The 16759-nt window shown below is 42.3% G+C and overlaps 1 protein-coding gene across 1 annotated transcript; it reads right to left on the bottom strand.

Annotated features, from left to right (window-relative positions):
* Positions 1 to 5863: 5863 nt before the first annotated feature.
* On the bottom strand, positions 5864 to 12568 carry klhl40.L (kelch like family member 40 L homeolog). Its single transcript, XM_018267069.2, has 6 exons — positions 11285 to 12568; positions 8450 to 8610; positions 8194 to 8301; positions 7815 to 8000; positions 6912 to 7058; positions 5864 to 6735 (listed from the first exon to the last, which is right to left on the bottom strand). The coding sequence occupies exons 1-6, from the start codon at positions 12413 to 12415 to the stop codon at positions 6624 to 6626; spliced, it is 1845 nt and encodes a 614-aa protein (XP_018122558.1). The 5' UTR covers positions 12416 to 12568; the 3' UTR covers positions 5864 to 6623.
* Between the last annotated feature and the right edge of the window lie 4191 nt (positions 12569 to 16759).

Below are 16759 nucleotides of genomic sequence, written 5' to 3'. Positions count from 1 at the left end.
AATTGCAGAACATAACTTGTATTATGGATAGATGGTCCATAGAACCTTCAGATTGGTCATACACCGTCCATCCATGTTGCTGGACTACATGTACATTTGACTCATGCTGAGCATGCTGGGAACTGTGGTCCAGCATTAAACATTTCTAGACCCGCTAAACAACACTATATCCGCTTCATGTGACATTTAGGCAGCGATCTTTTTATGTTAGAAAGGAGCAAGATGGCGGTAGCGTTGGTGGGATGATTTCAAATAGAGCTTCCACTAGGGATACCTATTCTCGAAGACTTGGGGATGTGTTCTTTGGGAGGTTTATATTCCCTTTAAACGCTTGTCTGGCTAGCCATTGCACAAAGGGCAAATGTGAGCTTTAATTCCAGTTCAATACATTGTTTTATGTATGGAAATTGTAGCACATTTCTGTTTGTCCTGTTTCTCCCTTTAAACAGTTGAATATATATCTATCACTTTGCTGGCACCACTACATTCTTCAGCTTGGAAGGAACCATCATCAGCCTGGTGAGCTGGGATTAGTCCTCTAACCTGGTGGACCATGGAACTTTTTGGAATCCAGCTTTCTTGGGTCATTAAAGGGATACTGTCATGGGAAAAAACATTTTTTTCAAAATGAATCAGTTAAAAGAGCTGCTCCAGCAGAATTCTGCACTGAAATCCATTTCTCAAAAGAGCAAACAGATTTTTTTATATTTAATTTTGAAATCTGACATGGGGCTAGACATATTGTCAATTTCCCAGCTGCCCCAAGTCATGTGACTTGTGCTCTGATAAACTTCAGTCACTCTTTACTGCTGTACTGTAAGTTGGAGTGATATCACCCCCTCCCTTTCCCCCCCCCCCAGCAGCTAAACAAAAGAACAATGGGAAGGTAACCAGATAACAGCTCACTAACACAAGATAACAGCTGCCTGGTAGATCTAAGAACAACACTCAATAGTAAAAACCCATGTCCCACTGAGACACATTCAGTTACATTGAGAAGGAAAAACAGCAGCCTGCCAGAAAGCATTTCTCTCCTAAAGTGCAGGCACAAGTCACATGACCAGGGGCAGCTGGGAAATTGACAAAATGTCTAGCCCCATGTCAGATTTCAAAATTAAATATAAAAAAATCTGTTTGCTCTTTTGAGAAATGGATTTCAGTGCAGAATTCTGCTGGAGCAGCACTATTAACTGATCCATTTTGAAAATTTTCCCCATGATAGTATCCCTTTAAATATCCAATCTTCCCCTTTAACTGTTGTCAATCCAAAGTTTCCCCCTTTGTCTCCGATATAAAAAAAAAGCTGAACTTTGCCTTTAAGTCTGCAGGCCATTTTTGTGTGGCTGCCAGTAGAAGCTTTTTTTGATTTAGTAAAAAAAAAAAAACAGCCGTGATGTCATGGTTTAGGAGGCGTTGCCTTTCGAAGAACTCGTCTGCTGATAAACCTTTGGACGTTGGCGTAACTGAATGCAAAGCATTCTGGGAGCAGTAGCAGAAAATGCTCCATTAGAACAGTATTTAGCTTTCAACTTTAGCTTTTCACTTCATCCGGTCTCTCTTTATTTTCATTTTTTTTTTTTTCTTTTTGTAGATAGAAAAAAAAAAGTTCAAAAACACTAGACTGTTGGAAAGAGAAAAATTGTCAATATTCCCTTCCTCTGCCTATTTTTTTATTTTCCACTATATCGTACGCTTACCTATACAGCTTTCCCGCTGTCTCACCGTAGTATCCATGTCTCTAGTGCGTTCAAGTGGAAAAGGCGTCGTTAGAAGGGATTAGGAGATCATAATAAATGTAGTCGTAGAAATAACGTTTTTAGTGAGGAAATGTCCGGAGCACAATGTAAACGAAGATGTGAGTGTGGAGATTCCAAAGAAAATCTGAACCACTTGCCTATTGCCAATCTGACAAATAAACAACATGTTCTTTCCTTTTTAAATAGTTAAAAAAAAAAATTCTTTGACAAAATAAAAAAAAAACTAAATTTGAAAAGCTGATGGTTTTTTTATAATCTAAAAATGCACATTTCATATTAAGGTCTTTTTTTATTAATTTGTTGCATATTTAACCCCATGCTGGTGTGTGGGATGTGCATAGATTTGATCCTGTAATAAATTCCAGCTCTTCTTCAGGACTGGCACTGAATGCTGGGGCCACTGTGTCAAAATGCTGGGCACCCCTCCGCTAAAATAATCTTCAGCTTAAAAGGTCAACCAACATGTTGGATCATGATAACACTCATCCCTTTTTTTTAGGGGGCCACATTATCCTATAATATACAGTTAGGCCCATAAATCTTTGGACAGAGCACAATTTTTTTCTAATTTTGGTTCTGTACATGACCACAATGAATTTTAAATGAACCAACTCAGATGCAGTTGAACTGCAGACTTTCAGCTTTAATTCTGTGGGTTGAACAAAAAGATTGCATAAAAATTTGAGGCACTAAAGCCTTTTTTTTTTTAACACAAACACTTTATTTCAGGGGCTCAAAGTAATTGGACAAATTAAAAAAAAAAATTTCTAATACTTTGTTGAAAACCTTTTGCTGCCAATGACAGGCTGAAGTGTTGAACTCATGGACATCACCAGATTCTGGGTTTCCTCCTTTTTATTGCTCTGCCAGGCCTTTACTGCAGCAGCTTTCACTTGCTGATTGTGCTTGTGGTGTGCTATGCTTTGGATCATGAGCTGTTCCACGCCTTCTCCAGACTTTTTTCTTGCCATCATTCTGCTAGAGGTTGATCTTGGTTTCATCATCTTTCCAAAGAATGTTTTTCCAGAACTGTGCTGGCTTTTTTAGATTTTTTTTTTTAGCAAAGTCCAATGTAGCCTTTGTATTCTTGATGCTTATGAGTGGCTTGTACCTTGCAGTGCACCCTCTGTACCGTATATACCCGAGTATAAGCCGAGTTTTTCAGCATCCAAAATGTGCTGAAAAAGTCTACCTCGGCTTATACTCGGGTCAGCGGTACCCGACCCGAGTAGCTGAGATTGCAGTCACTTTTAATCATTCCTATACCAACAGTACACTTGGGGAGAGACTGCAATATCCCACAATGCCCTCTGTTGGTTATATGAAAGAATAACAGTGCGCCCTCTGTTGGTTATATGAAAGAATAACAGTGACTGCAATATCACACAGCGCCCTCTGTTGGTTATATGAAAGAATAACAGTGACTGCAATATCACACAGCGCCCTCTGTTGGTTATATGAAAGAATAACAGTGACTGCAATATCACACAGCGCCATCTGTTGGTTATATGAAAGATTAACAGTGACTGCAATATCACACAGCGCCCTCTGTTGGTTATATGAAAGATTAACAGTGACTGCAATATCACACAGCGCCATCTGTTGGTTGTATGAAAGAATAACAGTGACTGCAATATCACACAGCACCATCTGTTGGTTATATGGAAGAATAACAGTGACTGCAATATCACACAGCGCCCTCTGTTGGTTATACGAAAGATTAACAGTGATGGCAATATCAAACAGCGCCCTCTGCACATGGTAGTGGGACAGTGGGACAATGCACACAGTAATCCGTTTGGCAATTCTCTGTCACCATCAACTTTGGAAAGAAGTCTGGTTGATAGCTGGGGGGGTCGCTTTGGCGGAATGTGCGCTGCTGGGAGACAGGGCTGTAGTTGTGTCTAGGCTTATACTAGAGTCAATAAGTTTTCCCAGTTTTCGTAGGTAAAATTAGGTACCTCGGCTTATACTCGGGTCGGCTTATACTCGAGTATATACGGTATTTACTTTCATGCAGTCTTCTCTATGGTAGACTTGGATATGGATACTGTACCTCCTGGAGACTGTTGTTCACTTGTTTGGCTGTTGTGAAGGGGTTTCTCTTCACCATGGAAATGATTCTGAGATTATCCACCACTATTGTCTTCCGTGGACATCCAGGTCTTTTTGCGTTGCTGAGTTCACCAGTGATTTCTTTCTTTCTCAGAATGTACCAAACTGTAGATTTTGCGTCTCCTAATGTAGCAATTTCTCGGATGGGTTTTTTCTGTTTTTGCAGCTTAAGGATGGCTTGTTTCACCTGCATGGAGAGCTCCTTTGACCCCATGTTGTCTGTTCACAGCAAAAAACATGTTTATGTAATCTTTTTGTTCAACCCACTGAATTAAAGCTGAAAGTCTGCAGTTCAACTGCATCTGAGTTGTTTCATTTAACATTCATTGTGGTCATGTACAGAATCCAAATTAGAAAAAAGTTGCCTCTGTCCAAAGATTTATGGACCTAACTGTATTGCTGGGATTAGAGTGCTGGGGCCACTGTGTTAAAATGCTGGGAACATGCAACCCTTCCGCTAAAATAATCTTCAGCTTAAAAGGTCAACCAACATGTTGGATCATGATAACACACCTCCCCTCTTTCACAGGGACCACAGTATCTTTTATTGCTGGTCATGGAGTGCTGGGGCCACTGTGTTAAAATGCTGGGCACATACAATCGGTCCTATGAAATAATTTTCAGCTCAAAAGGATAATCAACATGTTAGATCTTGATAACACACACACCCCTCTTTGAGGGGGACCCCTGTATAATATACTGCTGGGCAGGGCAGCCATCAGGGGGGGACAGGGGGGAGATTTGTAGGGGGCCCCAAGGTAAGGGGGGCCCCGGCCACGCCAGACTTACTTGATTATCCGGGCCCCCCATCTTTCTGAGAGCTGCTGACTTCGGGAAGGCATGGACGTTTAAGGGGCCCTGGCCACCAATTTTCTTATAATGTGGGAGGGAGGGGGCCCTGGCCACCAGTTTTTTTTTCTCATGTGGGGTCCTAGCCACCAATATCTTTTAATGGGGGGGGACCCTGGCCACAAATGTTTTTTTATGGGGGGCCCTGACCACCAATATCTTTTTATTTTTTACTAACATGTGGGAACCCCAGCCACCAATATTTTTTTTGTTTTTTTACTGTGTGGTGGGGAGGGCGGACCTGTAGGTGGGGGCTTGCAGTGGGCACAGCCCAGGGGGCCCAGGAAATTTTGTCGTATGGGGCCCTGCGATTTCTGATGGCGGTCCTGCTGCTGGGGCAACTATGTCAAAATGTGTGTGACCAGCATACATACACTGGCAGATTGAATGAATCTTGCATCCTGGCTTGTAGCCCTTCAGTAATGCGGCAAGATGTGTACAAAGCCACAATTACTCTGAAGTGTAGATTTTTGGAGATTTGTGACATTCGAGCAACTTTTTGCACCACGTCACTAATTGTAACTACAGCCAGTTGCTAGGCCAACCAAAAGCTCGCACATAAACATGGCAGCGCACAGTGATGAGGTTTTACCCATTTTGAATATATGAGAATGTGTATTTTTCAAACGTATGTTTTTGACCTACCTACAGAAGAACTTGGTTTCCAACAGCATCTGGAATAGGTCTCATTGGTATTTTCCAGGACACTGATTCAATGCACTTGGTTCTAAAGGTGGCAATTCATCCCCCTCAGGCTGCAGCTTATCTGCCCTTGTGTGGAGACCTCCAGTGGACCTGCTTGACCAATAATAATGTCCAGATATTGATCAGATAGGTTTAATAATCCAGTTGAGGCAAGGCTTGCATGGGTTAGTTGCGCTAAGTAGCCCAAGTTGCCACTTTGTGATTAAGTTGTTTGGCCCAAAGTCCAAACCATTGGATCAGCCTGATATCACCACCTCAAGGGGGGCATGGTTCTTTCAAGGTATGGCCAGCTTTAGGGACAGAAAAGTTGAAGGAACCGACCCATGAAACCATGCACTGTCTTTGCAACGGAATCCCCATTGCAGGTAGAAAGACCTAATTTGCACATAGATAAGAAATGACCATAATATTTTCCCAGAAAGCACAAACATATTTTATAGGTTATTTTTCTTGTTTTTATTAGCAAAACTCTACAACCGCCTCCCCACACCTGCAGATATCTGTATCGGACACTGGATATTAGTCTCAAGATATAAAGTAAAAATCTCAATATAAATAGCACTGATTACTACAATGACTTATATAAAGAATCATCCCATGTAGGACCATCTTGTACAGAGGGGGGTCTATCAATCTATGGGGATGTTGGTGATCTCCAGGTAGTCAATCACCTTCTTATATCCATCAGGAACTGTTCAAAAAAAAAAAACGGTGTAATTCAGCCCTGTCTTGGAAGGGCTTTAAATGGTTTTTTTGGGGGAGGGGTATTTTAAGATGCTCCTTCAGATGAAGAATTGCATATTTTGAGATTGGGAATCAAATGACTTTGGTGTGGAACAAATGATATGAGATCTGTGGGTCTATGTACCATATAATCTGCTACTTCGGGCTTGGTGGCCCAGACAACTGCTCTTGGACATCATGGCGCATATAGACCTTACAAGTTGAGTTTATTGCTACAAACTGTATAAAGTGTTGTTGACTCCCAGGTTGAGGTTGCACCATTCTAGAACACATGCATATGCTCGGCAAGGAATGGCTTTTTCTCCTCAAAGGTTGGTCTTTAGTGAAATTCCGACACAGGTCCCACCAACATGATCCATCATCAGAAAGCCCCATAGTTTGTTAATGTTCACTATATACTTGGCCTAGACTTCTACAACCTATATTTTAATCCCAGAAACTATCCTGGTGTTGTTACATCTTCGTTAGTCGGAGGGTATTGAGCCGCGCAGCAATAAAAGTCGCTCCGGATGCATATTGAATCTCTCTCAGAATTCCTTCCCACGTCTTCTCATCTTCATTGTACCTAAAGGCATTGAAAGTGAAGTAAAATGGGTGCAGTTGAACAAAGCTGACGACAATCCCAACCACTATGGGAATTCTACTTTTTCATTACTGATGCTAGGGCCCCACTCAGAGAATTGTGGGTAGCCTATTTGACACTGCTATGATACATACAAATAAAGATCTGGTCAGTGTTACCTCCAGATGTCATTCAGTTCTGTTGGAACAAGTTCCTCTGATTCGTTCGTGATGGTGGCAAATCCTCCGACAGCATAAAGTGTCCCATTCATGCTGACCAGACTGAGAGAACTGCGTTCCTGGGGGAACTCAGTAAATTCTTCCCACCTGGGGAAAAGGGTTTTGAAAGACGATGAGAAAAACAAACTGTAAGGACAATCCATTCAACTGGTAGAATTAGAGCCTCTTATAATAAGATGCCCATTGTCACCGCTTCAATTACTAGAATTGGGTGTGGGCCCATCATAACACAGGTCCAAGTAAATCCTACAGTTAACAATTCCATACTTCCTACTTTGTGGCAACCGTTCGGAGAAGGGCCTTTCCTCTTTCAGCACAATAATGCTCCAATCTACAAAGCAAGGTCAGAATGCTTTTACTGAGATGGGTGAAGAAAAACTTGACTGGCCCTGACAGTGAACACCTGGGGGATGACTTGAAACCCCAATGGTGATCCAGGCCTGGTCCCCAACCTCATTGCCCAACCTCTTACTCATGAATGGAAGCAAATCCCACCATCAATGTTCCAACATCTAGTGGGAAGCTTCCTAGAAAAGTAGAGCAAAGGGAAGATAAACTTCATATCAGTATCCTTATTGTTGGACAGGCAGATGTCACCATACTTTGGGTCATATCAAATGAGGTATATTGCTTGTTTTAGCCAAGGCATCTTCTCTTTAGGACCACTAGGGTTGCTGTGTTACTGCATTTAATGGAGAAGACTTCAGCTGAGCAAAGTAATTAGGCAATTGAAGTTACATTTGAAGATAAAGTCAGATAAATATGCACAAATGTCTTACTGTATATTAGGATACCTATAATTCCTTTTCAGCTCATGGGTTAGAAATTGTAGATTTCACTTACTTATTGGTCTTGGTGTCATACACTTCAATGGTGTTGGTTAAACCAGTGTCCGTAACTCCAGCGGCGATGAAGATTTTTCCTTTGTGAACAGTAGCTCCAAATAGCGACCGAGCGGTTTTCATAGGTGCCAAGTCCTTCCACTCAAACTTCTTTGGGTTGTAGACACAAACCCTTTTTAGACATTTCCTGTAGGGAAAGAACAAGAGGGTATTATATAGAAATCGGGATTTACATCAACAGAGCCTGCTGGGTAAGATCATAAATTCCTTCTGTCAAGTAAAGTGTCGGCCGTTTTGAATTCTAGAATTCCTCTAATTCATCGAGTTTAGGTAAACTCAGAACCAAAAACAGGAACCACGTTGGATTTTTCTTTACTCACTTTTCATTTCCTTTGCCTCCAAGAACGTACACCAGGTTATCGTGGGACACAACGGTGTGGCCATACACTTTATAGGGTAGCGGGTCTGACTCCCCCCATTTAAATGACCTACAATGAACAAACAATGATTATTCTGAAAGTCTGACGCACAACATAATGGTACATTTGATCATTAGAGCATATAAACCAATTTCTAGGCAGCTACTGATGTCCTGTTGGGTCATTATATCTCTATCTTTACTGATTTAATACTTACGGACGGTCATAGCACAAAACAGTGTCCAGCGTTTGTTCTCCTTCTTTTAGTTCCTTTCCACCAATCAGATATATGGAATTTTCGGACTCCCCGAGACCGAACAGACACCGTGCTGAGGGGACTGGGGGCATTCCCAGCCAATCAGAGTCCAGGTGATCAAACTACAAAATCAGAAAGCCAACATGCTGGTATTAGTAGTCCAGTGACTATACTCAATGCAACTCAGTGGAAGTGGATTAGTGAATGCAACCCAACAAGGACCATGGGGCTAGGGTTACTGATTATTTAAGAATTGTCAAGAAACATAGGACATATTTCTGGCCTGTGCCTCATCCTTTCCCCAAAAGAAGGCATCCACATGAGAGTACAAATTCAGGAGGCCACATTCATTTTTCATTGACAGTAACGGGACAGTTGGATGAGGAAGAGGAGCCACAGCTTTGCACAAATTATCTGAACAATATGAAGTTGGCCTTAACATGTGTAGCCCCTAGCTGAACTCCTTGACCACAATGCCTTGGCCTAGAGGGGCTAATTATTGGGTGGAGGTGGTAGGATACCACAACTACAAAAAAAAATTAAATTTTTTTTCCTTGATGTTTTGTTTTTGACATGTGCTACAGACTAAGAACTAAAGGCTGACAGATGTGTTGGACTGTTGTTAATTAACTTAATTTTAATCTATTTTATACTGTTAGGAAAAAGATGAATCTGGAACCATGAGACCCAGTAATGCATCACAACAATTGTTCCCTAGAGAGGTGTAAAAGCTAAATCTGACTTTTGCCACTGCTTCATGAAATTGATTGGCTCTGAGGGTCAACTTAGCTCCCATGCCTCCCCACTAAGTGAATGGATTGGGAAGCATTTTTTTCTGTTTCTTGGGTGTTCTTAGATGTCTATGGTGGATCTTTACTTTTCTGAGGTGCAAACAGAACAGGATAGGTAGTAAGGAATAGGGGCCCTAAACCTCTTTATAATCAAGCTGGTTTGGGTGATCATTTATCTGGTATTAATGGAACACATTTTTAAATAGTTTGAGATAGTTCTCTCAGGGAGCACATTTTGTCAGAATGTCCCACCTGCTCAAGCCTCTCACCAAATATAGAGTCAAGTAAACGCCAAAGTGCCAGGGTTATCTGCCAGATGGTGTCTCTTTTATTCAGATCAAGCAATCTTGCCTGGCCACCTAAAGCTTCCAGCAGTTTAAAACTCTCTGCAACTCACATCAGTGCCTTTTCACCCTGATCCTGTGCCTAAAGTAACAGTGGGATAATAGTCTCTGGGAAGGGAGTGTGACTGTGGGATAGCAGGTATAGTAGGGAGAGATGGTGCCTATAGTAACAGTGGATAATAGTCTCTGGGAAGGGAGTGTGACTGTGGGATAGCAGGTATAGTAGGGAGAGATGGTGCCTATAGTAACAGTGGGATAATAGTCTCTGGGAAGGGAGTGTGACTGTGGGATAGCAGGTATAGTAGGGAGAGATGGTGCCTATAGTAACAGTGGATAATAGTCTCTGGGAAGGGAGTGTGAATGTGGGATAGCAGGTATAGTAGGAAGAGATGGTGTCTATAGTAACAGTGGATAATAGTCTCTGGGAAGGGAGTGTGACTGTGGGATAGCAGGTATAGTAGGGAGAGATGGTGCCTATAGTAACAGTGGATAATAGTCTCTGGGAAGGGAGTGTGACTGTGGGATAGCAGGTATAGTAGGGAGAGATGTTGCCTATAGTAACAGTGGGATAATAGTCTCTGGGAAGGGAGTGTGACTGTGGGATAGCAGGTATAGTAGGGAGAGATGGTGCCTATAGTAACAGTGGATAATAGTCTCTGGGAAGGGAGTGTGACTGTGGGATAGCAGGTATAGTAGGGAGAGATGGTCCCTATAGTAACAGTGGATAATAGTCTCTGGGAAGGGAATGTGACTGTGGGATAGCAGGTATAGTAGGGAGAGATGGTGTCTATAGTAACAGTGGGATAATAGTCTCTGGGAAGGGAGTGTGACTGTGGGATAGCAGGTATAGTAGGGAGAGATGGTGTCTATAGTAACAGTGGATAATAGTCTCTGGGAAGGGAGTGTGACTGTGGGATAGCAGGTATAGTAGGGAGAGATGGTGCCTATAGTAACAGTGGATAATAGTCTCTGGAAGGGAGTGTGACTGTGGGATAGCAGGTATAGTAGGGAGAGATGGTGCCTATAGTAACAGTGGATAATAGTCTCTGGGAAGGGAGTGTGACTGTGGGATAGCAGGTATAGTAGGGAGAGATGGTGCCTATAGTAACAGTGGATAATAGTCTCTGGATGGGAGTGTGACTGTGGGATAGCAGGTATAGTAGTGAGAGATGGTGCCTATAGTATTCTCTATGTGTATGCAGTGTATGGAAGACCTGCGCGGCATGGTAAGATTTATAAAGGCAAAGTACATGGTACCAAGATGGCAGCTGAGAAAAAGCCCTGACATTGGGAGTGACGGGAAATTTAAGAACAAGAACAGGTCTTACAAGTGTAAGTAATAATGTTGGCATTATTAATAGATGTAGGCAGTGGCACACAGTTTTAGCAGGGCAGACTCTATTGTTGGTAGGACCCATTTCTGTTGAACCCACCTCATTCATTCATCTTTTTCTCAGTGCCTTTGATGGGGCTTCTGTACAGGACCAAACCAGGTATCTGCTTAATCCTGATGAAGCCACATGAACCTATCTAAGCACCTCACATAATTAACTCTATGGAGACCTCTCTTCTCCTTCGACCTACACTGTTTTACATCAAGCGATAAAGCCCATGCTGCCCACCATATTTACTTCCACAAACAACAGAAAGTAAGACCATACCTGCAGGAAATAAGAGCTCAATGGCTCCTCTTTGTTTTCCTCATTATAATAAAGTCCACCGGCTACAAAAAGTTGGTTTTCCTTAGTTGCCAGGCTGACGTGATTTTTGGGGATCTGGGCAGAGAGTGAGGCGACGAAGCATTCATTGGCACTCGGGTCATAGGCCACTGCTCCAGTATCACTGATCATGAATATCATATCCTTTAGAAACATTCCAAACCTGAGTGTATCATTCAGAATTCCAGGAAGGGCTTCCTCCTCTTCCTCTAAGCCCCCATTTACCACTTGTTCCCCATCTTTGTCCTCACTTGCTTTAGCAGATGTTTTATTTTTAGTTGCAGGTAATTTTCCTTCTCGGGCATCTTTGACTGTTTGGAGTTTTTTCAAGAGTTCCTTGTTGGACTTGACCAGTTCATGCTTTTCAACCTTGTTCTTTATATAGTCGTGGGGTATGAGGCAGAAGCGAATGCTTTCAAAGATGATGGGCAACGCCTTGGAGCGTTTCTCCTTCTCTTTTGATGCCCATTTCATCACCACCTCGAAGACTTCTTCTTCCTTCTCGATGTTGAGCGAGTCGCTTGAGATTATGGCAATCAACTCATCGGGGGAAAGCTCGTAGAACTCTTCGTCTCTAGCGATGAGATTAAATCGGTCACATACAAAGTCCCTGGCAGAGACGGCTAGCCGGGGGCAATCCAACAACAAGCCAAGGCGAAATATAGCCAGACAATTGCTAAGGCATAGCTTCTTCTGCAGGAAAGACACACAGACTGTGAATATTGATGGGATCTGGAACATGTTGGCCACAGAGAATATGTCCTGAACGTTCTTCTCTGTGATTTCAATGTCAGAAGTGTAGATATAATGAAGGATCTTCCCCATCACGTCTGGATCAACATCTTCAAGGTCAATTTCCTTCTTCTTGCTCTCCTCCGGATCCGAAAGGAACATGGCTCGGAAGTAGGGGCTGCAGGATGCCAGCACCAGGCGATGGCAGGGAAATTCCTTGCCCTGGATCTTTAGAACACAATCTATAAAATTGTTGTGGTCCAGCATGTCCTTGAATCCATCTTGGAGCAGCGTTTGCTGGTAGAGGCGCAGCTCTTCAGACTGCTGAGTTGGTAGGGCCATGTCTTGTTCCTACTTTGCCCTCAGAGCTTGGGCAGCAGTGTTAGTGTACTGCAAAGAGTGAATAGATCAGAGAGGAAGGAGGTTTTTTTTCTTTTAACTTAACATATTGGAAGCCTCTTGCTTATCCAGCTGACTTTTCTCCTCAACTGCAAGTCTTTATATAGACCAGGCACATTACAAAGCCCCTGGAATCCTCGCTGTAAGATGACCCCTCTCTGAAATGACACTTTGGGATACTAGGTGGGACAGCTGGCATGTGCAGGCTGGAAGCACTGGGAATTCATGTCCGTACGTGACTCATCACCCTAGTGGCCCCTTTTTTTTGCCTCTTCGTTACAGAGAAACCCATGACAGCTTTTCAAGGAAAATGATTTGGATTCTGTCCAAAGTGATGACCCAAAAACTGCCCCTGATAGCCACACGGATGGAAACAAACTGTCACCTTGAGTTGACATGACACTTTATAAAAAATACATAATTTGTGCCTATTGCAATTTATACTGTATAATCTATAATCATCCATCACTTACGATTTCACTTATTTATTGAATCATCTTTATCTAAACCTAATGCAGTAGAGATTTGTGGATTGACAATAATCCACCATACCCCCCTCTCTCTCACCCAACCCAAGCCCTCATGCCATCATCACTTACATACCAGACCTAGCTACTGACGTCCCTGGAGATGCTGGGGCAGATGCAAGTATATAAATGGAAGATGGCACATGGTCGGAGGAGGAATGCTGGAAGAGTGGGGTTTGAAGAGTCATGGGCAGTGCCCACAACCCACTAGAAAAGTGTTGTCGGAAACCCACCTGTCCTGCAGATTTTTGGCCAGTCTGCACAACATTGTCATCTGTTCTGCTTTCACCCTGTAAATTGTGTTGGTTGCCACGGCTCTGGAATTCTTCCTCCATGGTCAATTTCCTCCATGCTTTTTCTTCCATACTCTGCCAGCTCTCCTGAAATGCATCCTCAGTCCTCCTCAGTCTAAAGGTGGCCATACACGGACAGATTTTTTACTTCCAAACGACCGATTCCAGAATGTTCCGATAATATCGATAACCTATCGAATGGTTGATGTGTACTAATGATCATCGGACAAATGATCGTCTCATCATTACAGTTCACAAAATTGATTGGATGAGTTTAAAAATTTTACTCGTTCAGGGATAAAATCGCTCTTTGCGCATGTCAGGATTGTAGCATAAGCCAACATGGAACAACAAACATATACGGAAGGACCCAAAAGTTCTTTGCGGAAAGCTTCATTTGTAACCATATGAACTATGTAAAGAAATAAATTGGTGCTGACTGCAGGGATCTCACCCTATCGCCTCATATGTGAAAGTTTATTATATATGGACATAAATCCATATATCTGCATGGAGCAGGGAAGGAGAAACTGACTATATACGACAGACAGTGACACAATACTGGCACCACTCCTCGGTCGTTTGTTGAACAACGTTCGTCCGAACACGACGCAAACAATACGGTTATATCTGTTCATATAATCGTTCTCCATGGATGGCATATTGTATGGTAAAACAATGGTCAGACAATCGTTTAACGATATTATTGTTCATCGCAGAATGATAAAAGTATGCCTGTGTATGGCCACCTTAATGCTCTCCCAGACTCTAGGGTTACATTTAGGGTAAGAGGAGATGATGCAGGAGGGACAACAGAGGATGAATGGAGGAGGATGCAGGATGTTGATCAAGGAGGTTGTAAGCAGTGCAAAGGTTTGCACCAGTTTGTAAACTGCAGGAAAAAGGGCACAACTCCTGGTATAAGGCCTGCAGTCCCTCTGCCTCCGATAGTTTCAATCTATCCAGAACATACTCAGCCAACCTATCCAGAATCGTATTGACCAATCTATCAGAGTATAGAGTATAATCAGCCAATCTATCTAGAACATACTCAGCCACTTAATCGAGAACATACTCAGCCAACCTATCCAGAATCTTATTGGCCAATCTATCCAGAACATACTCAGCCAACCTATCCAGAATCGTATTGACCAATCTATCAGAGTATAGAGTATAATCAGCCAATCTATCTAGAACATACTCAGCCACTTAATCGAGAACATACTCAGCCAACCTATCCAGAATCTTATTGGCCAATCTATCCAGAACATACTCAACCTACCTATCCAGAATCTTATTGACCAATCTATCTAGAGTATAATCAGCCATTTTATCCAGAACATACTCAGCCAACCTATCTAGAATCTTATTGGCCAATCTTTTCAGAACATACTCAGCCAACCTATCCAGAATCTTATTGGCCAATCTATCCAAGCCATGTAGAGCTAAGCAGAGTCATGAACTGTATCTGTATCTGTGAATAAGCAGATTTATTGGACTGGGTAAAGTATAGGCAATAGTGGTTACTTTGCTCATATGTCTGGACTCTTTGTACCGATTGTTTGAGTCATCTTAATGTTTCCCAGCTTTAGAGTGCTAGCAGATAGTGAGGCAGTGATCTAGGTGCTATAATTAATGCTGTCTATGGGGCTTGGCATGTACAGCTGCTTCCTATATATAGTATCTTAGTAACTCCCTCATTATGGGACATCTAGGAATAGAAAGAGTATACATCAGTTTGTATCAGGGGAAACCAATCAGAAATTCCCCTAAATCATATGTATGTTCATCAGGAGAGTTTATACATGTGCAGGGCTGCTGTACAACTCCAATCAGATGCATTTTCATTCTAGCCCTATGATCATTCTAATGCTCTGATTGGATACAAGTTGGTCTAGCCCTATGATCATTCTAATGCTCTGATTGGATACAAGTTGGTCTAGTCCTGTGATCATTCTAATGCTCTGATTGGATACAGGTTGGTCTAGCTCTGTGATCATTCTAATGCTCTGATGCAAATACTACTGTAGAATTCTGCTGTTTCTTGATAGAGAGGGGTCTGTGCTATTCCTGGTGCCCCTGGCAGTTATGAGTGACCCCCTCATTTTATTTAGCTTGTTGGAATTATGGGCCACAGTCCAGGGAAAGCAATGGCTCTAATCTTATAGATCAGTCCATACAGCCCTGATCAGTGGGTGGATAATTGGTGCTTGTGCTGCACCCTCACATATCATAGTGGAACCTCCTGGAAATCTGCCAATGTTAGTGGCCTGTTAATCTTCCTTCCCTGATGAAGGTTCTGTAATAGAACCGAAACGTTGGATATAATAAACCTGCTTTAATTTAACTTTTTTTGTTTTATTCGTTATACTTGGAGTGCTGTCACCGGAAGATTTGCGTATTGCTTAAATAAAACAGACTAGCACCCAGACTTTGATTGAACTTTTGGTTGTGCGCTCCACTGTGGGACTATATATATATATATATTGTGGGGGCTCTGATATAGTCAATAAACCTGCCACTGGGATTGGTTGGGATCATTTGGATAATTCCTATGGCAAATGTAGGGAGTTATGGCCATGAAACTGCCCTAAATTGCCCTGTTGGGCCGCAATGGAAACATGTAAAAGTGCAGGAATGGGTTGAGCTGAACAGGCGACTGTTTTATTATTACACAGAAAAAGGAAATCATTTTTAGACATTTTAATTATTTGGATAAAATGGAGTCTATGGGAGATGGTCATTCTGTAATTCAGAGCTTTCTGGATAACGGGTTTCCAGCTAATGGATCCCATACCTGTATAGGCAAAGTATACTGCTGCCAAGTCACCCCATTATAACCGGAGAACACAGAACCTTTCTATGCAAAATGCTTATCAGAATGAAATGAAGCTGCTGCTGCATAGAGTCCGGTGCAGTCTGCAGGAGGCATCACCTGACATTGCTAATTGGCAGTGCAGGATGTGAGTTGGTTTTTCAGGGGCTGATGTGAGAAATCTATCAGGGCTGCTCTGGGTGAGCGGGTGCTTGTTTTAGGGTGGGGGGTATTTTTAGTTCACCCTGCGGCTCTTCAGCTGCTGTAGAAGTTGTAGGAGTTGTAATTCAGCACCAGCTGGAGACTGCATGTTGGGCCGTCCCGGCTTTGTTACTGAAATGTCCCGTATTTCTCTTCGATCTCCTGCACTGACGCTAGAAAAAGAAACAAAGTTTCTAAATCTTAATTAAAATAAGAGGCTTTTTTTGACAGAGAGCCCAGAACACTCAGCAGCTGCACTTTTAGATACTTTTGTAATAAATTAAGATAAGCAAAGATACAATTGTAACTATTAAAGATAAGCCGGTCTCGTGGGAGAACTGAGACTAGCAGCTTAAAGGGGCGGTTCACCTTTAAATTAACTTTTAGAATATTATAGAATGGCAACTTTTCAATTGGTCTTTATTTATTTTTCTATAGTTTTTAATTATTT

The sequence above is a fragment of the Xenopus laevis genome, chromosome 6L (assembly GCF_017654675.1).
Source record: "Xenopus laevis strain J_2021 chromosome 6L, Xenopus_laevis_v10.1, whole genome shotgun sequence".
NCBI lineage: Eukaryota > Metazoa > Chordata > Amphibia > Anura > Pipidae > Xenopus > Xenopus laevis.
The sequence above is the reverse complement of the archived record's forward strand: the minus strand, read 5'-3'. Positions and strand labels throughout refer to the sequence as shown.